The sequence below is a fragment of the Gobio gobio genome (genome assembly GCF_949357685.1).
Source record: "Gobio gobio genome assembly, chromosome: 25".
NCBI classification, from domain to species: Eukaryota; Metazoa; Chordata; class Actinopteri; order Cypriniformes; family Gobionidae; genus Gobio; species Gobio gobio.
The window spans coordinates 22445082-22471460 of record NC_137121.1 but is presented as its reverse complement, the minus strand read 5'-3'; the positions used below and the strand labels follow the sequence as shown (position 1 = coordinate 22471460).

At 39.5% G+C, this 26379-nt stretch overlaps 1 protein-coding gene across 1 annotated transcript in view; it reads left to right on the top strand.

Annotated features, from left to right (window-relative positions):
• grm8b (glutamate receptor, metabotropic 8b) overlaps window positions 1-26379 on the top strand; it is a 268211-nt gene that overhangs the window by 170350 nt on the left and 71482 nt on the right. Inside the window, exons 3-5 of the mRNA XM_079808786.1 lie at window positions 5881-6016; window positions 7178-7332; window positions 7421-7558. Of these exons, the coding sequence (XP_079664912.1) occupies window positions 5881-6016; window positions 7178-7332; window positions 7421-7558 (429 nt within the window). The remainder of the gene's footprint in view (window positions 1-5880; window positions 6017-7177; window positions 7333-7420; window positions 7559-26379) is intronic.

Below are 26379 nucleotides of genomic sequence, written 5' to 3'. Positions count from 1 at the left end.
CAGTCTTATTTTGAATGACTTAAAGAAATACCGACATACTAAACTCGATTTCATAAGCTGCTCCACTGTTGAGTAATATGAGATATGGATTGTGTTGTTGTCTGATTATTTTATCGAACAGGTGACATTCCTACTGACAGTAGACAAGACACCACGGGCGCTGATAAATTGTTTAATATTGTGATTGTGGTACCTCTGTCGCACACAACAGTGTGACTAATGCAACCGCAAACTCCTAATGCCTCGGGCAGTTTTGACACAGGGAGCTTTAAATGAGCTTCCTTGTCAGACGTGGCCGCCGACCTATACAGAGTTGTATGATTCTGGTGTCATGGCCTGTCTGAATATTTTATGAGAAGCAGGAAGCCTGGAGTGCAGCAGATTCAGAGGTGAATTACATGGCGACGATAATGCAGTGTTTGTTTATGAACCTCAGAGGAACTATACTAGTAGTTGACTCATCACCTTCACAAAAATATAAGTGCTTTTACAAATCTTGCCTAAATAGGGAGTTGCCTTCTAACCTTGTCAGAACATCAAGAACGATAACTGTAATGATAAGTATAACGATAACTATATTACCGTCCACACCAACAGATGATAATATTCTGTTGATTATAAGTGCAGTTAAATGGTCTGCCACTTTAAATGCTTGAGCGCTTTAATGGTGGAATCTGATTGGCTGTCAATGTAATGTTCATCAGCTTGAAAAATATAATTCTTCTGTGTCATTATCATTATAGCTGTGGTGTGGAATTTGCTATTCTCATAGAATTAGAATGGGGTTCTATTATGCTTTTTCACTTTTTCAACTTTAGTTAGTGTGTAATGTTGCTGTTTGAGCATAAAAAAAGATCTGCAAGGTTACAAAGCTCAAAGTCCACTCCAAAGGGAGATATTTTATTTAACAGAGTCCACTTTTCAAGAACTACAACGAACGACTCGTTTGGTCATCACAATGTTACTCATTTAAATAATCCCACCCATGGAATACGTGAAAAAAGGTGTGAGGCCTGGTTGAGCTGCATGTGCTAGAGAAGGTGAAGAGTGCTGTTGCTGTTTTTTCCACCCCGGAAAAAAGTCTGTCCTAAGGCAGACAAACTTAGAAGTCTTCAAATGTATTTTTAACGCTGTTCCTGAACATTATAACCCCAACGTTTGTCTGTGTGCTGCACATTTAATGGAGAACAGCTTCCAGAAACCAAGAGAGTAACGTTACAGTGCAGGCTATGCACAAAAGCTTTTCCAGAAATGAAGCAGTTCCCACTTTGTCGGGATAATTTGTTGTTTATGGATCACAAATTGTAAGTATGTCTTATTATTTGTAGTTTTGTTCTCTATTAAAAGCTCCAATTATACGTTTTATGTTGTTGCTATGATGTAAACAAAGGGCAAATATTTGCCTCCGCTAGCCTGCTAGCCGACATTAGTTTTGACTGTAGCGTTTGTAAGGCTGTTCACTACCCCTTAGGAAAATTATCCATGGTTTTGTGATCGATTGCTGTTTGAATTACCATAGTTTTCCGACAAATGATTAAATGGTGTATAACATCATATCTATAAGAAAATAACAACAACAAAAAAAAAACATACCACTCTGAAACATCCGGTGAAATCTGTGCTTGCAAAGTCTTGCTTCAAATTGAGAAGTCTTAAGGAGGTACTATTATGTCTATCGTAGAATTTGAAGAAAATAATATAATAAAAAAACTATAAAAATAGCTAATTATTATTATTAATAGTAATTATGATGATAATAAATATAGCTGCATGCAGTTGAACCACTTTAAATTGGTCATGAACTGCATTGTTTTATTGTTTTATAATGTGTCCTGGGGTGTACTTATAATGTTAGTATGATTTTTACATCACAAATTGTCATAATTTAGAAATAAAAGGCATTTTAAAAGGCATTCATACTCTGATTTGAACGCTCCGTTTTAAGAGGCGTGTCTGCTGTGAGACTTCAGTGTAAACGCCCTCTGCTGTGATTGGCTGACATCTTTGCATATGTAATAGCTAGTATTACATGTTTAACTCTCTCGAAAACTTTACTTTACTATTACAGCTCTCAATGTTAATTAATCAGGAAAAGTGTTTATTATAGCATTATATTTAGATCTGTGGCATTATATGCAGATCGTGGAATGAAAGGTTGCAGTGATGAGCGTTGTAGCCGATCACAGACATGTTGAGCGCATGAATGTAGAGATCACGTCATTGTAACTCGATTTCTGCACTCTCACGAATGCTTTTATCAAAACTAACAGTGCAAACACAATGTAAATAAGAGATTTGTTGAATGTAACGGTTTGATTGACAGCTCCAGCGATTTTAAAGGGAGCGTTCTTTGATCGCTTTCTACATATAATTTAATCACAGTTTAAATAACAGATTATTTTCATCCTACTAAGAGAAACAATGTGAAGTTGACTGTTTAGTCACTGGATTGATTTACTGACACACAGAAAAAGGACATCTGACTGTACATGACTCATTACATATCAGAAATCACTGGTCACAGATCAGGCATTAGAATTAACACGGTTACTTACATGTTGTCACATTACTGTCGAGTTATTATCATAAAAGTCTGTTTGCAAAGCCTGCACCGAAAATGTGACTGATTTACCAAAGAATCCACAGAGATATACCTAATTCAAATAAATAATGCTCAACTTAGCATTAGGATCCTTTGGAAGGTAATGTTATTTTTATTCCAGTGACCCTGTATCGCTTTTCTCTCCTTGTCATCTCACTAACAAGCCAGTGGGCGGGGCCAAAGTTGCAATGATTAAGTAGGCATTGATTTTCTTCTGCAGAGGGCGGCGCTCTTTCACCTATGTATTATAGGAACTTTCCACAATGAGTTGTTACAATAAAAGCTGTTTTTGGATTAACAAGAAAGTTTTCTGAAACTTACAGGATATTCTTACAGTATGATGACATATGTCATTCTTAATTCAAGACCCTGTAAGACTTTTAAGTGCATGTGTAAAAATATATTATGTATTATTTAGCAAACCTCTAAGAACTTAAATCAGGGACGATAAGACCATTTTCAGCAGTTTCTAGTAATTTATTATGGAATAGATTGCCAAAAAAGTTTGCATGCTTCTGCATGTTGCATGTGCTTGCCTAATTATGTGAATCTTCTAAGGTTTTGTTTGGGAATTATAGACTCTGGGTACACTTGGTCACGGCCATATTTTTATTTAAAAAAAAAATAATGATAAATTGGCATTGTTATCTTTATAAAATCCTGCCTAATTTTTTTCCACACAGTATAAATAGGCTATCTATATATAGCTGCCTTTATATTTTACGAAGGGCACCATTATAGTTGGGGCCTAGTGACCGGTAGTGTTCTTGCAAACCCCTTTTACAGTGTTTGGGGAAAAGTGTCACAAATTTGAAATAAAAATGGGCTGCATTTGCAGCAATTTTGCCGGTGGCTCAGTGGTTAGCATGGTCTCCTACAATCCAAAAACATGCAGCATAGGTGATTGTCACAACCTGTCCAAGATGTTTCCCTGCTTACACTCTCCAAAAAAGCTACAAAAGCTGTCACTGGGGTAGGATCCTTTCAAAAGGTACACATCTGCACCTTATTTACCCTTTAAAGGGTGTAGAAAATGCATTGATGTTTTTCCAAGGGCATCTTATTTCCTCCAATAAGCCTCACTCTCAAGTCAGACATGACATTTTGAAGTGTGCCCCATGAAGACGCCCCACCAGCAGACATTATCGCCGCACAGCATCTCAATTACATGATGATGACTGAATTGATAACAAAGGAGAACAGCCACCATTAAGGAAAGCATGACGATGACGCTTATCCTTGAAAGGACACCCATTCTGCATAATCACTGGGTGTCTTTGGGTGAATTGGGCATCATGATGGCTTCCACAGCTGCTGGGATGGGGCCACCATAGCTGTTCATTAAATGGACTGTAGTGGCGATTTGGAGGGGTACTGGAGTGTTTAAAGCGGGCCGTGAAGTGCTAATGCTGTAATGGAGGGCTTAGAGACAAGATGGAGGGTTATTATAGCCACACTTTACGCCAAGCAGTGGCCTGTTTCCATATCAAATGCTTTGCTGCAAATTCCCTGAAAACATGATATTGTCTGTGAGGATTTAAATTGACCTGGAGAGCAAACTGTTTGTTTTGGAGTGAGCGACAGTGAGCACGAATTCTCTATTAGTGTGACTGTTAGAGCGTCTGAGATGTATTAAGGACCTGATCAGATCTTGACGACATGGCTTGTCACAATTTTCTCTGAATACAGAAACCGAATTGCTATTGTGTATATTTCGGTGGATATGACACTATGGCCACAGGTTTTCAAGAGCAGAGTCGTGCGCTGTGTGAATTGCATTAGACCAAGTAAATAAGCCGGGACGTGTTTGACACCACCTTGTGTTCCCGCAGGCACCTTGGGCAAGGTGACACTATCAGATATCATTTGAATCTAAACACGCTTTCCTCACTCCGCTGAGAGAAACACTGAATCTGTTTGTTGTTCTCTGGTCCCTCTGTATCTAATCTATGTGCGTCCCTGTCCATCTTATAATGGAATAAGTTTCCGCTGCCGCCCCGGTGTTTTCATCCTTCCTTCCGTGCTTTCTGACCTTCTCACGTCATGTCTTTCTCTCTCTTTCTCTCTTTGTCGCTCTCTTCTGCTTTCAAACTCAATTTCATTTGCAATTTCCTATTATCTTCTTTTCTGTACTCCACGTTTTCCCTATTTATCTTTCTTTTGTCTCCATTATCATGTTTTATTTCATCCTGTCCCGTCCCATTCCTTCCTTTCATTTCTTTTCCTCTTATCATTTCAGTTTCATTTCCTTTTTTCAATTCTTCAATTATACTTTCCTTTCCTATTCCTTTTATTTCCTTCTTTTACCTTCTATTACTTCCCCCTTTCATTTCCTTTCCCTTTTATCCATTCCTTTCATTTCCTTGTCTCTTGTCCAATTTATTTACTTATTTCTTAATTTTATTTTCCTCTTATTCCTTCCGTCCTTCCATTTTTATTTCCTCTTATCCCATTTTTGTTCCAAATCTTATCCAATTATCTTTTTTCTCTTTCTTTCTTTTCCTTACCTTTCCCATCCTCCTTTCTTTTATTTTATCTTTATTTCATCCATTCCATTCACTTCCCTTTCTCTTGTCCAATTCCTTTCCTTTTCATCTCTTTATTTTCTTCAATTTCTTTTGCTCTCATCCAATTCTTAGTCAATTATCCTTTTATTTTATCCCACCCTTCCTTCAATTTCATTTCCTTTTATCCTTTCATTTTCTTTTTTCCTTTTATCAAATTCCTTTCTTTTCCATCCCATCCCCTACTTCCATCCAATTTGCTCTTATACAATTCCGCCTTAATTTCTAACTTTCCTTTTGCTCCAATTATTTTCTTTTCCTTTCCTTTCCTCCCCCTGCCTCCTTCCTCTTCCCCCCTTCCCCCCTTCCCCCTTCCCCTCTTCCCCTTCCCACCCCCCCCCCCCTTCCCCCTTCCATTTTCCTTCATCAATTCCTTTCATTCTAACATTACCTTGTTTTAAAATGATTTGATTTGAATGTGTATTAATATTTTATTTGGGTATTTGAGATGTATTGTGTGTATATTTTGTATTCTCTTAGGTAGGAATTTATTGTTATAGTTGAGGATAATTGTAATAAATGTATGTTGAAATTCAAACTCATCCACTCTCTCTCTCTCTCTCTCTCTCTCTCTCTCTCTCTCTCTCTCTCTCTCTCTCTCTCTCTCTCTCTCTCTCTCTCTCTCTCTCTCTCTCTCTCTCTCTCTCTCTCTCTCTCTCTCTCTCTCTCTTTCTCTCTCTCTCTCCTGTCACTTCCTCATCCTCTTTCTCTCAGGCGGTGTGTGTATTGCTCAGTCCCTGAAGATCCCCAGAGAGCCCAGACCAGGAGAGTTCGACAAGATCATCCTGCGGCTACTGGAGACACCCAATGCTCGTGCTATCGTCATGTTTGCAAATGAAGATGACATCAGGTGTCTTTATCAGTAGCAATTTTCCTTCCTCCTATTCATTGATGTAAAGTTAATAAATAATAATGAGAATCTGTCCTGGTAATATGCTGTAAAAAGATTAGGCATAAGAAGGCTTTTACAAACAGTTTGCTCTGATTTGCTCTGATTTGCTTTGATTTTTTTTTTTTGTATCTGTATGGATTAATTTAACTGAGAAATAAGAATAATGACTTTCTTGAGTTGAAGTTTTTTCTAATAATGTCCACCTTTTTAAATAGCCATTAGGCTTTAGTTACCTCACAGTTATTAACTTAACTTGCTAGTCAGTGGCAGGTGGTGAAACATTCTCGTTCTATTGAATATTCGTTTGGGCAAAAAATTGTAGGGCAGGATCAGTCTTCAATACATACAGTTGTTCAAAGGTTTGGGGTCAGTATGTTGTTGAAAACGGTTATTTTAAATTGTAATATTTGTTTTAAGGCATTTTTGATCAAATAAATGCAGCACTGGTAAAAGACTTCCAACCCAAAACTTTTGAAGGCTAGTGTATTTTGAAGGTGTAGTAACTTTTAGAAGTCTGTTAACTTCTAGAGGTAGACTTGCATTTAGGTGTTCTAGAAGTTAATAAATGCATTGGAAATGCAATAAAAGCCATAAGAAGTCCAATTTTGAGGTCGTATGGTCTTTCAGTGAAATCTGTTGAAAAGCTACCAATTTTGGACAAACCACTGATATTTAACTGGGACTTTCATAGAGTTAAATTGAAGATGATGCAGTCGAGCTGTAAGTATTGCTCTTAGGTGAAAATCTCAAGAACAGGTGAAGTCAGCTATTTGATATAATGTGCCGCCTAAGGCCTGGAGAACTCATTTGAACATAATCCACTTTTCAGTCATTTTTGCCATGAAATTTCATGTACCTGTAGCACAGGACCAAATCACGTCCCCATATTCCCGAGAGCTACTGCCCTTCTAAGCCTATTACATGATGTCCTTTGGAATCTTGCCCATTACGCTAATGACTTCAGACCAATTTCTAATTCTAAGTTGTCTAACAGAACACTGTTGACCTCAGAAAATCAGAACGAATCAGGTCTGTTTGAAGGACACTTTCATGTTTCTAGGTTTTAGGATACGTTACTGACTCACATGTGAATGAGTATTTTGTTTGCTCATCTTTCAGACGTGTATTGGATGCTGCAAAGCGCAACAACCAAACAGGTCACTTCCTATGGGTGGGATCAGACAGCTGGGGCTCAAAGATATCTCCTGTCGTCCAGCAGGAAAGTGTGGCGGAAGGTGCTATTACCATCCTTCCAAAAAGAGCCTCCATAGAAGGTAAAATTCCCTCTAGTGGACAAATTCTGATTAAACATTTCTCTTGCAATTCCAGTACAATTCCAATGTATTTTATACTTATTTTCAGCCTTTGACAGATACTTCAAAAGCCGCTCCTTGTCCAACAACCGACGGAACGTTTGGTTTGCAGAGTTCTGGGAGGAGAATTTTGGATGCAAGTTAGGGATGCACGGGAAACGTCCTGGGAGCCCCAAAAAATGCACTGGTATGAGAAGGTTTTGCATTTATCTCTTTTGAACTAGATTAGAAATATACTGTTTCTGTTAGAGTTCTCTTCTGCCTGGGAGGCAAAACAGTCCATCATGCTGACATTGGATTGGACCTCTTTGAGGATTCAGTGTTGAAGATCAATGGGGACATCAGGAACAAGAGATTCTGTTAAGACAGGAACTGGTAAAGCCTTAAATAAACAGCAGAGTCTTACTGATGTCCATTTGCACACACACATATGCACATGCTAACACAGGCACACACACACACACACACACACACACACACACACACACACACACACACACACACACACACAGGAGCAGTGTTGCCAAGTCTGCGGTTTTTCTTCTACACTGTTGCCGCGGGCTGTTTCTCATGTCCGCGGGTTGAAGCGATTCAAATTATGTGATATTTAGCCCCGGGAATGAGAATTTTAGCAGGTAGCCCTGCAAAAAAAACCCACATATTTAACCCCCGAAAGCGATTTTTACTGGAGAACCTCCCCGAAACGCGATTGGGCTTGTTTTGGGCTAGTTTTGAGTAACGATTGGGCGGGTTTTGTTGTGAAAACCTGGCAACCCTGCATAGGAGGTCAAAATAATTCTATCTTTACAATCTTACAGTCCTTCTAAGCTCTGATTGATTTACTCAAAGGCTAGCTGAATTGTTTTAGCAGAAGCTCAGCTCTACATTTATGGCTGCTTTGCTATGTAGTTTTGCAAAAACAATTCTAATGGTTAGCACTTGTACTCCAAAATAAGTCAAAGGGAAAGCATTCACAACCCATTTTTCTTCTGTTATTTGATTATTTCGAATAGAACAAAATTTGGAACTGGAAACGCTTGCTAATGTCATTTTAGAGGTAGAGCAAGTTATACATTTTGATGAAAGTTTACACAGACACTTATTTGTGCCTTTGGAACGTGCACTAAACTAAGACCAGGAACATTTAAGGAATAATTGACAACGGGCCATTGAATTATTCGAAAAATAATGCAGCGGAGTGGCCGTTACACCTTGGGTGTGCATTATTTTTTAATAATTCAACGGCCCAGAGTCAATTATTCCGCTTATACTATGGTTACCACACCTCAACACATTGTTCAGATGATTTATTTCAAGACATTTGTCAGGTTTTTGTCCTTAAAACCGTTTTGTGTGTAGGACTAATGTCTCAAGCATCTCATCCCAAGCCTCCATTGCTAATTCCAAAATCATTTTAGAGCTAGTAATGGAGACTTGAGCCACTGATAGCAGACTAATGCAGTTATTAATGCAGTGAGTTATTGAAGAGAGAGAGAGAGAGATTAAGCGTGTGTATTACCTCAGTCTATGCGTCTCTCAACAGTGTTTGGCAGCAGCGTCTCTACTAAACGTGAAACTGTAAGTTTATCTTCTCAAGTACAGCGCCGTTATTACCTCGCTAGTGAGAAATGTCATGTAGCTTTTAAGCTGCTAAACTGATAAAATCGCCAGAGCAGCGCTGACAACACATTTCTGTGCGAGTGTGTGTGTCTGTACTGTATGTGTGTGTGTGCGTTTGAGTGGGAGACAGAGTGGGAGAAACCGTACATATCCTAATAAAACTCTAGCCTGACAAGCCAGACCCACATCAAGATGTTGGGTCTGGGAACACACCATTGGCAGGGCTCAATCCGAGGGGCGGGATAAACGGTTGTCTTTCAAATTCCCTCTGCACGCAATAGGATAGCGCTACAACCAACCAGAGGAACGAAGAAGGTGAAGCGGAACTAGTTGATAGATTAAACTTTCGCCGTATCCGGTCAGCAAAACTCTGAACACATCTTCCTTTCTTAAGAATGACTTCAGTGCCGTTCTTTGTTCTTTCCTCAAAGAAAAGCTTAACTTCAAGTCTTCCAGAGTCGCAGCCAAAGCGATTCGAAAGACCGCTGTTCGCCAGCTTCTTTGTTTACAAGTAGCAAGCGGAACCGTGGTACCGTCTGCCGTCATTATGTTAAGCCCGCCCACCGATTCTATACAGGATGTGATTGGCCTGACCAGAGTTTGGTCTTTCCAGCTCACAAGCCAACGGAGAGTTGCTAGACTACCCTGGCTGCAAATTATATTTGCTGCTGCTAGGGTGCGTCTTGATTTCTAGGCTAATAAAACACAATTTTGTGGCAAAAAACATGGAAATAATTTGTTCGTTTACTAGATTTATTTGCTTGGTGAGTATCGTTGTGGGTTTTGGTTCATTTGCTCTTGTAGGCTGTAAAGACCTTTGAAATAAGTGAAACCTTTTGGCGAAGTGAAATGGAACTGTAATGCGGTCAACCTGCCTGGAACTACTTTAGCCGTGCGTTTCCCTGAAAATAATTGCACACCTTACATTCATCAACCAATCATATTCAAGCATTTGACAGCCCCATAGTATAATAAGAAAGTAAATATGTTGACTGTAACCTGTGGCACTCATGTCATTGCATATAGCATTGCATATAAAAAGTTATATATTTTTTTTCATTCTAAAATCATGTTAAAATGCATATTGTTGACGTCTTGTGGCTAGTACTAATGAAACAGTATTTTAATGTTTTAATGTTTATGGATTGGCCACATTCACGTCCATTGTAACTGCCAGTAATAGAAACCTAGTTGTTTTCCTTTAAAAGTACGAACTTTTAAGTAAGACTAAAACAAAATGTAATTTTTTTCCGGTTATCTTTATTTAAGCAATTGACTGCCCAGGTTCACCATGGCGACAGTTCTGTTCTTGTCTCCTCTTGTCACTTAATTCTCCTTCTCTCCTGTATGAAACTCTTGTGTACAACTACATAGAGCAGATGGACATTTGGGGTCCTTTTATGAAAGAACAGTTATTGTTCTGGCACGGTGATTTGACATAATGAGAATAATTACATAGCTGTGGATGCGGCACATTGCTCTCTCTCTTGCTCTCTCTCTCGCTCTCTCTTTCTGAATGATCTGTAAAGAGATGCTCAGACTGCGCTTCACTGCAAATGGATGCCTCTGTCAACAGCACGCTGGCAGAAATGCTGATTACGATCATCTATTCCTTAAAGAAGTACGAAGAGGGAGAGCTATTAAGCCATGACAAAAAGATGCTCTTTTTGTCAAATAACAGAAACAGACGCTGAGAGATCCCAGCTGTCAGGGGCCGTGCAGCGTTGGGCCAAGGATATGTAGATTTGAATAGAAGCACCGAAGATGCCTGAAGACACATGCACATAAGGATGCAAATACACCATTACCTCAAGTATTCAAATACCGCAAAACAACATTAAGTGGCATTAGCAATGCATTTAACTTCTCAAATGTAACATTTGTGAGTGGAGCAAAATATTTAGCGAGGGATAATGTAGAATGGAACTTTATTTCTATCCATCAGCATGTAAGTCAGAGCGCACATTTTTTTAACATGAATAATACCTCACATAATGTTTTTTTTTAATATCCAGACACTTGGGATGGGCTAGAACACACCAACCCAGAACACGCTAGAAACTATCTATCAACTATCTAGCAACCACACAGAGCACCCTAGAATTGTAATGGTTAGCAACATCCCAGAATGCTATAGTAACCATCTAGCAACTCCTTAGAAACCACCCAGAGCATCCTAGCGACTCCTTAACATCCACTCAGAGCACCCTAGCAACCACATGGAATTTTAGTTTGAGGCACTTGACTTGGACTAGTAAGCAACAACACAGAACACTATATAGTAACCATCTAGCAACTCCCTAGAAACAACCCAGAGCATCCTAGCAACTCCTTAACATCCACTTAGAACACCCTAGCAACCACATAACAACGCCCTAGCAACCACCCAGAACACCCTAGCAACCACATAGAAATTTCGTTTGAGGCTCTTGACTTAGACTAGTAAGCTACAACACAGAACACTATAGTATCCATCTAGCAACTCCATAGAAATCCCCCAGAGCATCCTAGCGACTCCTTAACATCCACTCAGAGCACCCTAACAACCACATGGAATTTTAGTTTGAGGCACTTGAATTGGACTTGTAAGCAACAACACAGAACACTATAGTATCCATCTAGCAACTCCATAGAAATCCCCCAGAGCATCCTAGCGACTCCTTAACATCCACTCAGAGCACCCTAACAACCACATGGAATTTTTGTTTGAGGCACTTGAATTGGACTAGTAAGCAACAACACAGAACACTATAGTAACCATCTAGCAACTCCTTTGAACCCACCCAGAACATCCTAGTGACTCCTTAACATCCACTTAGAACACCCTGGCAACCACATAGAAATTTAGTTTGAGGCTCTTGACTTGGAATAGTAAGCAACAACACAAAACACACTATAGTAACCATCTAGCAACTCCCTATAAACCACCCAGAGCATCCTAGCAACTCCTTAACATCCACCCAGAACACCCTAGCAACCACATAACAACGCCCTAGCAACCACCCAGAACACCCTAGCAACCACATAGGAATTTCGTTTGAGGCTCTTGACTTGGACAAGTAAGCAACAACACAGAACACTATAGTAACCATCTAGCAACTCCCTAGAACCCACCCAGAGCATCCTAGTGACTCCTTAACATCCACCCAGAACACCGTAGCAACCACATATAAATTTTGTTTGAGGCTCTTGACTTGGACTAGTAAGCAACAACACAGAACACTATAGTAACCATCTAGCAACTCCCTAGAAACTTCCCAAAGCATCCTAGCGACTCCTTAACATCCCCTCAGAGCACCCAAGCAACCACATGGAATTTTAGTTTGAGGCACTTGACATGGACAAGTAAGCAACAACACAGAACACTATAGTAACCATCTAGTAACTCCCTAGAAGCCACCCAGAGCATTCTAGCAACTCCTTAACATCCACTTAGAACACCCTAGCAACCACATAGCAACTCCCTAGCAACCACACAGAACACATTAACAACCACAGAAATTTAGTTTGAGGCTCTTTCTTGACTTGGACTAGTAAGCAACAACACAGAACACTATAGTAACCATCTAGCAACTCCCTTACAACTTCCTTAACATCCTTTTAGAACACCTTAGCAACCACATAGCAACTCCCCAGCAACTGTATAGTATAGTATAGTATAGTATAGTATAGTATAGTATAGTATAGTATAGAATAGTATAGAATAGTATAGTATAGTATAGTATAGTATAGTATAGTATAGTATAGTATAGTATAGTATAGTATAGTATAGTATAGTATAGTATAAAACAATCTTTATAATAATGTACATGGAAGTAACCTGGGTCTGTTTTAATAGCATGTTGTCTTAGAGATATGCATCTGCATCTTCCATTAGCTCTAGCTTCTTATGTGTGTGTGTGTGTGTGTGTGTGTGTGGCCAGGTAAAGCCCACATTATGGGAACAAAATGCCTCTAAAAAAGGTGGCTATGTATGAAATCCTTGTCCTTGTGGGGGCTTTTTTCGATCATGAGGAAAACAGCTTATAAATCAAAACTGATGTTGTTGTTTTTTAAATGTTGTTTTATGTGATGGGTAGGTGGGGTAGGGTTAATGTAAGGGGATAGAATATACAGTTTGTACAGTATAAAATCATTATGTCTATGGAAAGTCCCCATAAAACATAAAAATGTATGCGTATGTTGCGTATGTGTGTCTGCAAGGGGGTCAAAATGGCCAATTCAGTCACATGATCGGTGATGCACTGCTGATTTTGTTTCAGCACATCTCCAGGCAGCCTCATAGACAAGCAATTGTGAATCAGAGCACTCAACGCCATAGTGTTATATTTAGTAGAGCAGTGATGCTTTCCTGTCTGGGCTGTTAGCGGAGGTAGAAAGCCATGAGAATGCATCAGTTCACTTTAGGGGATCTCTGTCATGGCATTCACTTAAGCTATAGCCGGATTTAGACTTCATAAACTCTCCATGCACTCATTTCAGAAAGAAAATTGACTGAACTGGAATAAAAAATCAAAGTGGACAAACTAGCATCTCTTAGAAGTGCAAGCATTTGATGCTCGACCAGAGGTCCAAATGCAGTGCATAGATAAACATGTTAAGCGTAGCAGTTAAATATGATGCTTGAAGGGAAGATGGCTGTTTGTTGTAGTCTGATTGCATTTGTGCTGGCTGTATAAATAATTGCCTAGTGGTTAGACCGTTGAGCCAAATGTAGGGACCGGAATATCATTAGGTCAGTTTTTGAGATTGACAACTGCGTTTACTTACAGGTGTAAGTCTCAAATTGTCCCATTCACACAGCATATATAGAAGTGTCTCACAACCTACCATTGTAGCAGAGACTTATGCATGGGCAAGCACTACTTACACTTCCTGATTTCAAAGCACATCTATAGTCACTGAATCCTGTTCCAATTGAATCGGACGCTCCAATTAGCATTGCACATCCAGAATTTTTTCCTCCTGAGATGTACATTATGCTGACTACAATGTCTTCCAGACAGAAAAAGAGAGTGATCTTTCGTTTATTCTGACTGTTCTTAAGACAAGCACTTTGGGCTAAATCCCATGGAAGGATGTCAGGCAAATGAAACTGGATTTACAAAATATGCCGCGATGGGTTTGCAGGAGGAAAGCGAACGAGGGAAATCTCCGGACTCAGCTTGCCTGCTGAAGAAGGCGTATTTTAACTAGTAGGGAATTGAGTTTGAAAGCGGTCTATGTGTGTAAGACTTATCTGTGGGATTGAGGCTGGCAGCGGAGGTCTGAATTGATTTTATGATCACCCAGAGATTGAGGTTTGGTGAAGCTTTTATCAGAGTGGCTCTGTGGAGTAATCATACACTATGACAAACAGCTGACTCAGCAACACGTGGGGTCAGCATTCACCTGTGTGTATGAAGAGCAAAGAGAGGTCCATGAATATAAGATTAACCCTCTGGCACAGTCTGCATAAGTGCTGATATCACGTGTTGCAGCATGTCTGTAAGGCAGACACGTCTCAATGTATTGATGTCCGCGGTTGTGGGATACATCTAATGTGTCCTACATGTTGCATCAGATCTGGCAGGGAAGCTAATGGAGTTTGATTTTGTATTCCGTTACATTTGCTTCTTACGTGATGTGTGTGCAGTAAATTCTATGTGAATATTTATGACTAGGATTCCTGCGTATGGATCGATCGTATGGGATTTACCTTTTGAAAGAAATATTATAGTTGTTTTTTTTATTATTGAACAAACCCTTTACTTTCTTAAAGGGATAGTTCACCACAAAATTATTTTCTTTTACTCACCCACATGTCATAAACACAATTTTGAAAATGATATCATACAGATTTTTGCATTTTGGGGTAAATCCTTTAGTAAATGTTCGTAGTGTTATTGTACATGACTCATCAGTGCATGTTATCCCCCCAAAAAATGTGCTAAATGACTCTGAAACAAATACAAAGTTCTGTCATGAAACTCATGCCGCAGGCTGATAGGTCCTAAACTCAAAAATTCTCTATAGGGCACAGCTGATTGAGTCCTGCTGTATCAGTAGCCAATGAGCTTGCTGCATTTGCTTTACTATCCCATAATTTACTCACCCTCAAGCCATTCTAGATGTATATGACTTTCTTCTTTCAGCCAAACACAATCAAAGTTATATTAAAAAATACCCTGGCTCTTCCAAGCTTTATAATGTCAATGAATAGTAACTGATATTTTGAAGCCCAATAAAGTGCATCCATCCATCATAAAAGTAATCCATATGCCTCCAGGGGGTTCATAAAGGTCTTCTGAAGCGAAGGGATGCGTTACTATTATAACTTTATAAGGTATAATAACTGGCTTCGGTAATGGCTGTATGCGAGTCGAGTTCCGGCCGAAGAGTGACCTCTGACCCCGGTCACTATTTAGAAATCTAAAACGAGAATTTTTAAAGAGAAATGTCGGAGGTGCTTGAGTTTTTTGCATAGACTGTAAAAAAATATGGACGTAGTGTCCGTGACGTCACCCATAGGATTCTGAAGAGCAGTTTTGAAGCTTAAAGGATGGACGAGCTGGCCGTTGCCATTTTGGCAGTGCATCACTCCTGGATAATAGAAAATGGGCAAAGAGGCGGGACGTGGGTGGAGCTGAGGTGACGTGATGACTAACAGACAGCAGATAAATGGCTATCCACCTGTCACTCAAAGTGGCCACGCCCTTAATTATGCAGAACTTTAAGGCTTTACATAATGTAAACGAATGAGTTATAAAAAAATTCACCCCCCTCACAGTTGTCATGAAGGGCAAAATTAGCTGTATAGTGTTACGTGCTTAGGAGATGTTAAAGGGATGATGACGCAACACTTCTGTGAGATGCAACTGTTGAGGTGTGCAGGGAGCAAAAATAATCAACAGACTGAATTAATAACATTGAAATGGTTTATTTCTAGGGATGTCCCGATCAGGTTTATTTGCCCTCGAGTCCGAGTCCGAGTCATTTGATTTTGAGTATCTACCGATACCGAGTCCCGAACCGATACTTCTATAATACATAAAAAAAGAATAAAGAAGAGCGAAAAAACAGATCCAGGATGTTCCTTATTTTTTATTTAATTCACCTTATTTAACCAATAGCGTCTCTGCAACAAAGTGATGTCATGCCGCACGCGTTGCTGTTTCTGTGTGGAGTCAAAAGGGTCTAACTCTGTGCCACCGCATAACTATAGATGTGTTAAAAAATTATGAGAATATATATACATATATATCCGAGTCCTGATCGGGAGGTAACGTCCGATTCCGATCGAGTCTGAAACCACGTGATCAGGCCCGATTTCCGATCATGTGATCGGATCTGGACATCCCTATTTATTTCCATCAATTAATAGGTTACCAAAACAGATAACACACATATAAGAAAAGGTAGAAAAACTGAAACAATGATAAAAAGAGAGCCGCCCAAATCAATGAAATAATCAAAACAAAACCCCAATCATTACTATCCCAAACCTCTAATACTAACTAACGAAAGAAAAATGTAGAAACAAAACCGAGATCTTCAACGTATACGACGCTCAAAATAAACTACGCTGGCTACAAAACAAGATTACAACTGAGGGCGATCTCCCTTTCTAACTAAATAACAACAAGAAAACTATCTACCTAAATAGAACATAATAAACAGGCAACTAAAGCTTAACAAGGGAATCAACCCTACCGAATGGTTAACACGCCGCGGCCTCATACGCGTGATCTCAAACACCTGCGAGCAATACAACGACAGCGTGCAAACACTCTCAGACGCAACTAGTGTGTCAGTGACATAATAATGAACAAACCTCAAAGGAGTGTTAACTCGGCCATAACTAAGCACAAACTTCAACAAATGAACAGGGTACTTGACAGTCACAGATAAGACAGATGAGTGAGAGTTCGTATGAATCCACTCACTGCCCATTCACAAGAAATGGGGCCTTTTATCATGTTGGCACGTCCGCAGATTGGTCGACGTCACTCAAACGTCACTCGTTAAGTCGAACGTCCCTCCTCATTGCGTAGTGACAACAGTATAGCGTTCGTCTGCTGTGATTCCCTAGATAAAGCAAAACAAGAAGAATGGAAAAGACAACAAGCCCCCCCCCCCCAAACCATATAAGAAAACACATGGAATGTAACAATAGACCAAAAGCATAATTTGTACCAGGCTGTAAACATGTTTTTTTTCTGCTGTAAAGTTGGGCATTTTAACATGGGCCTCAATGAGATTCTGCTCCCTAGCGGTCAGTCGATGAATTGCAGTTTAAGTCACTTCCATATACACAAGTTTTTGAGCCGTTTCCAATCAACATCGTAAACTCCTCCCATCGATGCAATCCACTTCCGTTCTGGCGGGCTGGGTTTGTTTCTCTAGCTGGATCCGTTGTGCCGACAAAGCACTGATATCGCAGTTACAAAGATGATATAACGTTAAACAATTACAACATGAAGAAAAGTGGCTCGGGAACGACGTGTGTGGTAGTAGACGTGCTCCCTCCCAGTCGTGTGTCTTAATTTGGCGTTATTATTGGAAACCATGGTAAACCGTTGCTGCATTGTGGGGTGTAACACTGCATCACATAATCGCCATGGGAAAAAGGTCGAAAATGGATTAACTTTCCACCGCTTTCCTGCTTGGAGACGCAACCACGGAGACCAAGTATCCGAGGTAACAAAGAGTCGTCGGCTCGCTTGGATCGCGGCTGTAAGACAAACTGTTACCTGGGGATATGGTGTTGGCTGATCGCGGCTTTGACATAAAGGACAGTGTGGGACTTATGTGTGCCGAGGTAAAGATCCCTGCTTTCACAAAAGGACGCTGTCAGCTGGATGCAAGAGATGTGGGGAGCACAAGAAAAAATGCCCACCTCCGAATTCACGTGGAAAGGGTGATTGGAACCATCCGTAACAAGTACACTATTTTGTCAGATAAAGTAACGATTCACATGGTGTTGCCAAGCAAGGACGAAGACATGACATTCCTCTATAAGATTGTGTCTGTATGTTGTGCTCTGAAAACATGAGCCCTAGCGTTGTGCTGAAATAAATGTGCATTAAATACAGCCATAAGTGTCTGTTGCATCCATACCCACAATCTTCACAATAAATATACTTAAATCAGTATAATGTGCAAAAGCAAGAAGTGTCACACAATCGCAATAACCGTATGATGTGCAAAAGCAAGAAGTGTCACACAATCAGATATTTTTCAGTGTTTATTTGCAAGTAGTGCAACCTGAGAACACAGAACGGTGCAGAATGCTTCGAGGTAAAAGGTTAACGTTACATAGGCTTCATGATCTGCAGCTCCTGAACCCATCCATTTGTGAACTGCAAATTTCATATGAATCCAAACCGTTAATAGTTCCAATTTTGTGTTCGCTGTGTTTACACCGGCAGACGCTGCGCAAACCACTTCCGGCGGAAATGAAATGCATTTGTGTAGAGTAATGGCGCCGCCCACGATTTGGCGCGTTAACTTGTGTATAGGCTTCAAGAGAAAATACGGGAGGTTGCCGCTTGGTGTTTTGCCCAGCCCTATTTGTTTGAACCGCGAGAGGCATCTACTCTCACCTAAGCTTACGTTACGCCTGCTTCCTACATATACTGATCATTTCTGTATTTTCTTTGATATATTGATCTTCCCTGCCATTGAAGCTGGATCAGGGAAGTGAAATGAGTTGCGAATGTCATTTTGTGAAGACTCCACGTAAATTCGATAATTCTGACCAAGATTACCACATAAGAACAAGACATAAGGGACAGGTTCTAAGTTATTTACAGCTTGTTGTCTAAAGGGTGCAGTCACATTAATGAAATTTCAGCGAAATATCGAAAAATAGTGCATTGTCTATCGTCAATTGTGTAGAGATGTATGACGCACAGCTCACACAGAAAAAAGGAGCAGTTTTCTGTTGGTCAACGCACTGAAAAAAAAACCAAGTAAAATGTACTTAATTTTTCTTTTGCAAGTTTTTGCATGCATATTTTTTCAAATATTACTTTTTTATTACATATTACTTTTAAAATTTCACATATGGAATTAAGTAAACTCATTTTAACTTGGCAAGTTAAGGGTTGAGTTATTTATAGTTGAAGTTTCCTTTGCAATACTTTTTACTAAAACAATATAACACTGAGGGCCCTATTTTAACGATCTGAAACGCAATTGTCAAAGCGCGAAGCGCAAGTAACTTTGTGGGCGGGTCTCGGCGCTGTTGCTATTTTCCCGGCGGGATAAATGGCTCTTGCGCCCGGCGCAAATCTAAAATGGGTTGGTCTGAAGTAGCTTCATTATTCATAGGTGTGGTTTGGGCGTAACGTGAATAAACCAATCAGAGCGTCATCCAACATTCCCTTTAAAAGCAGGTGCGCAAGTTCCATTATGGATTGCTATTATTATGGCGTATTTACCAGGCGCACGCCAGGAGCGGTTCACAGCCGAGGAGACTGATGTGCTTGTAAGAGCAGTGAAAGACAGAGAAGTTGTGTTGTATGGGGATGGGAGAAACCCACCCAAAATAACGTCGGTTAAACAGGCGTGGGAGGAAATAGCCACAATTGTTTCATCAGCTGGCATCCCCAGGACGTCGCACCAGTGCCGCAAGCGCTACAATGACATCAGAAGACGGGGAAAGTCCAAGCTTGCCAGCATCAATCGGGCACGCCGTGTAACGGGAGGTGGATCTGCCTCTACTCAGGACCTGACGCCAGCAGAGGACATCGCTGCGTCCACCCTCACCGATTTTTTTCCTGGTTCTTGACGGACAAACCAATTTGTCAGATGTCCTTATATACATATATGTCTTGCCAGAAGTTGCCACTATTGGGCAAACAGGTCTCCTTAATTATTAGACTTCAATTAGCCTGAATAATTTGTAAGCTAGATTTATGCCTATTTTTTCACATCTTCGTGGCACACCACAATGATTTCCGTCATCTCATGTGTTAATATTTTTTAGTGTAACAATTTATGATTTGCAAAAATAACTGTTGCATCTGTGTAGATTACATGAGCAAAGTGTATGCGCGTTGTGCACGCTATACATTATGGTCAAGCATGCACCCTTAAAATAGCATAATGAACAACGCGCAACGCGCCACTGACTTTAGACTAGGTTTTTTCTGGTCAGTGGCGCAATTGTTTAATGGAACAGCAAAATAGCACCAGGGATTGTTTGCGCCGGAACACGCCTCCTTTTTTGCGCTGAACCGCCCAGGGAGTGCAAGTTCATTCACTAGTTTAGCGACGTGCTTCTGTGGAGGGAAAAGCGCGATTTGCGCGGGTGCAAAATAGGAATGACACATGCGTCGGTGTACAAAGTCAATTGCGCTGGGTGCAAGATAGGGCCCTGAATGGCAAAATTACTAAACCTAACAACAAAAGCAATGATAAAACCGTTTAAATAGACCTTAAAAATCTACCTTATTAATTATTCAAGCCACAGTGCATGATGGGAACACCAGTATCAGTTAAGTAAAAAAGTTAAGTAGTTTTATTTAATTTTATAATGTTGATATTTACACTTTAATTTCTACAAGCTTGAATTGAGTACCAATATAAAATTTACTTTTTTTCATTCTTGCCTGAACAAACTTTTTCATGTAGAAATTACATTTGTTTTTTTTTCTGTAGTATTTACTTCACCACAGAATAATTTTTATCAAATCAGCACGACCAACTTGGACATGTTGCGAAATCTGCATGGAGAAATCTTTCGCCCTCACATGATATTCCCAATCACATTGGATTTTGCACACAAAAATTTCAAGAACATTTGTAAATGTGAGCGAAGCTAAAGTACTGCGTCTGGGCCATGCTATCAGTTTCACTATCAGGACAATTTCGACTTGTGCATTATAGCTTGATACATATAGCTAGTCTTTTGAAAACAACCCAGAATATTCCTAAGCCACATTGGAATTTCACATCCTGAGCTCAGTAAAGTCTGATGAACTTCGCGAACTCTCTTTTGTAGATCACTGCTCTCTCCACAGACTTGGTGCAGCTGATTTATTGTAAATGGCAGGTGAGACCCCAGGGGGCATGTAGGTGCAAAGAGTTTGGATTGTAGGAGCTGGTACACCCACATCCTTTCTTTTTTAGGTGCTCTGATGCTAATAACACAACAGTGGTACAAGTAGCCCGAGGTGATCAGCTGGATGGACCCTCAGGCCCTGAGTAGGCGCATGCTTACATGTGCAGGGCTGGAACTCAAAGTTAATAGCACTCACATCCCCTCACCAATACCCCAGCCACGAAACAGGCGACTTTTTACAACTAACTTATGCGCTAAGGTAGGAGTGATTATACAGGAGTGTCAACAAAACATTCACAGTATGTTCCTTTTCAGATGAAGTGGGGAACCTGCACGAATTAAAGTTGTGAAAATGGATTCAGAGGTCAACTGAAGCCACAAACTTTCAGGCTGAATGCTAATGTAAGAACTCCACGGGCGAAAAATACACCGTCTGATGTTTGAATGTGTCTGGTGGTTGGGCACAAGGTGGGCAGAGGGTGGACGTCCTTGATACTAACATTGTTCTCCTGTTCGGAATACCATGTAATTTGCTCGCACTGTCATTTAGGTTCATTCACGAGCATTTTTGTGCGTGTGTGTTCGTGCGTCGCGAACGCTTCGCTGAGTTAAGAACCTCTGTGTGATAATTAGTGTTTAGTGCAAACTTCACTCAGGCGAGGATAAGAGGACACCATGATCATTGTCAGACAATTCATTGGAGAGAACACTTTTGATAATGACTTTGAATTACCTGTGTGCTCTCGCCGTGAGTGGATGCCGTTACTTTCAGAAAACAAGGCCAAGATCCAAGTTAAATTACTCTTCTGTATCTATCTATCTATCTATCTATCTATCTATCTATCTATCTATCTATCTATCTATCTATCTATCTATCTATCTATCTGTCTGTCTGTCTGTCTGTCTGTCTGTCTGTCTGTCTGTCTGTCTGTCTGTCTGTCTGTCTGTCTGTCTGTCTGTCTGTCTGTCTGTCTGTCTGTCTGTCTGTCTGTCTGTCTGTCTGTCTGTCTGTCTGTCTGTCTGTCTGTCTGTCTGTCTGTCTGTCTGTCTAATCTAATATAAAAATATAGCCTCCATCAGTTTATTTAACAACAGCAGTTTAATTAATTACACACAAACTTCTAGGCTACAACAGCCTTTTTTTCATAAACTGCATCTGATTTGGTATTTAGATTTACAGACTGTTTATTGCAGCTCAGACATGGCATGAATTTCATAGGTAAATTGGTATTAAAGGGATAATTCCCCCAAAAATGCGAAATCTGTCATCATTTACTCTCACTCGTGTCGTTTTAACACCTGTATGACTTTCTTTCTTCTGTGGAACATAAAAGAAGATATGAGACAAAAACTCATACAGAGGCCTTTTTGCCCCAATATCTTGAATTTTAGGGTCATTCTGCATTATAGGCTCCATCGTGCATTGAGTTGTTGCCCTACTTCATGTATGTCACCAATCAACTGTGTAAAATGTAATTTTTTTTCCCCCATAAATTAATTAAATTAATCCATTTAACCGACAGCCCTAATTTTAAAATGTAATTAATTCCTGTGATGCAAAGCTGAATTTTCAGCATCATTACTATTACAGTTTTCAGTGTCACATGATCCTTCAGAAATCATTTTAAAATAATGATTTGCTGCTCTGTAACAGTGGCTGTTTCAGAGGAATGAGAGTAGGATCCAGATTCAGATTTTTATTCAAACAAGCATAATAAAATTCGGGCATACTACTTTTGCCACTCGGGGCCCTATTTTAATGATCTGAGCGCATGGTCTGAAGCGCATGGCGCAGATGCACGTAGGACGTGTCTGAATCCACTTTTGCTAGTTTAACGACGGAAAAAACGGCCGGTGTGCCTGGCTAATGGTCCAAAAGGATTGTACCTAGTCTCTTAATGAGTTACGGGTGTGTTTTTGGGGTAATGTGCAATAAACTAATCCCATTCCCTTTAAAAGCCAGTTGCGCTTGCACCATGGCAGATTCACTATTTACATGGCGGAATTTGTGAGCGGAAAGACTGAACACTTCTCCTGAGAGGAATCCTTTTATATTTGATATTTAAAAATGTCTGTGTGCTGCTGCGCGTCCCTGTGTGTGTTACAAGCAGTGTGTACGTGTGTTGTTCCCCCGTCTATAGGCGCATATTATTAATGCATCCTTTAACCCTCTGGTGCTCTTCGGTCATTTCTGACCGGAAAATTTTTTAAATCACTGCTTCATCGGAATGATATGAAACTTGGTGACTTTTCTAGCATTAGGTATGTAAACACACACAAAATGTGGGGTCATGATTCGAGCATGCTAATTGGTCGTAAAAAAAAAATAGCGTTCATTGTCTTCGATCATAAATGACCGACCATAGGAAATGAATGGGAAATCGGCAAAAACACAAAAATTATCTGAATATTTGTGTGTACAATCTACAAATCGTCCACGATGCTGAAAAAAAGTACACAGCAGTAAAAGGGTGACACTCAAAACATCAAGAGTGTGATATTGACACATCCACTCACACACAAACGCACACTTATACACATACACACACACACCTATGAAAAACTGAACTTATGAACCTTAACTTATGAATTTTGAATTTTTAAAAATCACAGCTTCATCAGAATGATATGAAACTTGGTGACTTTTCTAGCATTAGGTATGTTAACACACACAAAAAAAATACTCCCACTTGTGCTCTTCGGTCAAAAATGACCATCATAGGAAATGAATGGGAAATCTGCAAAAACACAAATTCACAGGAAAAAAATCACTATTTCTAACAAAAAAATAAATAAATAAAAAACTTTATAATAAATAGTCTTTGAGATTTTTGAAATATATATTCAAATCCATCAACAACAACAACAAAAAAATTTAATGTGTTCAAAACAGAACTAGGGAATTCTCAAGCCTCTCCATGAGACCTCTAGTGATTACACCCATGGTTGCATGATTTCTTAAATAATTCCAAAAAAGGGCGCTAATCTGCCTTAAAAAAAATATATATTTTGAAGGCCTTGTTTCTATTTTAACCTGAAATACTGCAATAATTAAAAAAATGTAAATGGCAAAAATAGACCATAATTATTGCATAAATATAAAAAAAATACCATCAAATCATCTCAAAATACACAATTAAAAAGAAAAAAATATTATCGAAGGAAAATAAATTGCATTGGTTTTACTGGGATGGAGGAAGTTTAATTTTTAGGTGTCCGGTCACTTATGACCAGGAAGACAACCGATGCAACCCCTAAACGAAGAGCACCAGAGGGTTAAATAACACAAAAAAAATACTGCACTATTGACTTTAGACCAGGTTTTTTTTTTTTTTGGTCAAGGCGCAGTCTTTTTCAGTTGCCTCAAAATAGCAACACGCCAACAATGCACCTGAACACACCTTGTGTTCAGACCAGCACACCCTTGGGCGAACAGATGAGCGCGAGTGCTTTTGCTATTTAAGCAACATGGCGCAGGACGTGAAAATGAAAACTGCGTCGGGCTGAAACTAGCAAAAAAAACACTTGCATTGCACCTGACGTAACACTGCGCTGAGTGTATGATAGGGTCCTTACTGTTTTTTGCCGACTATATAGTAGGGAAGTATAAGATTTCAGATGCAGCCATGGTAATCAGCCAAAAAGGAACTGAACACAGGAACAATGGGAACAGAAAATATTAAAGTCCTAACACAAAACAGGGAAACCCAGGCTAGAATCGTGATACATATTATCAGTGTTTGTACAAACATTGTTTTGCCCTGATAGAAATTTCAAAAGAACAGCATTTATTTGAAATATTACATTTTATAAATGTCTTTTCTGTGACTTTTGATCAATTTAATGCATCTTTGCTGAGCAATTAATTTCTTTCAAAACATATTTTAGTGGTAAGTGTATATATGTATGGTATGTGGAGACTTGAAAATGTACTGGATAATAGGAATGACCCATTAACATTATCTTGTCTCACGCTGAGAAAAAAGCCTCTCAAGTAAATTCCCTGAAATGTTTGGAATTCGCATGAGAGCGTCTGGTGTGGGCAGCCTGTTTAATAGCGCATTTTTCAGCCCTCTCGTGCACCTGCATCCCAGCCTTTCATATGAAAAGGAATGTAAACACAAAGTGTCTGTGTTGAGTCTGAGCTCCACTCATGGTGCTCGTCACTTGCCTCAACTCTAATAGCTCTGAGCCCTTTATGAAAACGTAAATGGGTGTCCACGGAAAGAATGAAAGCAAGCCAAAGATGCCTGTTAAGTGGAGGGCACTTGAAGACATTTCATAAAGTACACCTTTGTCCCTGTTTTCTTGGAAGTATCAAAATTGCATGCTTTTTGCCAAATGTCTCCTGTGAGTCACGGCAGAAATGAACGGCTAACTCATTCTGTTCTTTTTTGCTCGTTGTACGGAGACGAATGCGAACCGTATTGTTGAAGTGTGCTGTCAAATCAAGTACTTTTGATTCTGAATGATGTAAAACCTGTGGAACACATCCATGGAGAGAATCTTTTTGAACCACTTTCGAGAGCCTGTTACCTTGACTATATAGGATTTATGCTAATCCTGGTGCTACTTACTTCTGTACCGCATGAACGCTTTCAGTAATTTGTCAGACAAGATACAGCATGTGAGTGCAAAAAAATGTCCTTTACTATGTTATTAGTGCTTTTCTTTATAACTATATTAAAAATACAAGTATTATAATCTGTTATTGCACATAAGGCAGCCAAATATGTAAATTTATAGACTTAATAACTTTGCTTTAATAACTAACTTAGTAACTTTGAATGTTGTATGTTATATATGTGACAAAGCCCATATTATAATGCTCAAAGGTTGCTCTTTCATCCATTTTAATATTAATTTGGGGAACACAATGAGACCCACATGAGACAGAAGTTTGCATGCAGTAAAAGTACAGGGTGTAAAATTAATGTGGACCGCATAGCTCTAATAATTTGAAGATAAATCTTCATATAGAAATATTTGACTTTTGATTGCCGACTTTGGTGTCTTGCACAGTTTGAGAAATTATTGAGGTGTCTTTTGAGACTCAATCTAGAGGAAAGATATATGAGATTACACTGTGTTTATCTCAGAAGAAACGTATGAAAAGCAGGAGACTTGGGCATTTGCTCTCTATTTAATCTCATTCCTGTCTAGGAGAAACAAATGAGACATCTTGTGTAATTTATTTAAAAACGTGTAGCAGTAGCTTGAAGGTTTAAATTTTAATGTACTCTTTTGAGTATCACCTTTTTTCCCAATGTTTTTCATGAAATTCCTTTAAAGAAATGTAATAGACACAAACAAGATGATAAAGTAAGAGTACCAGAATG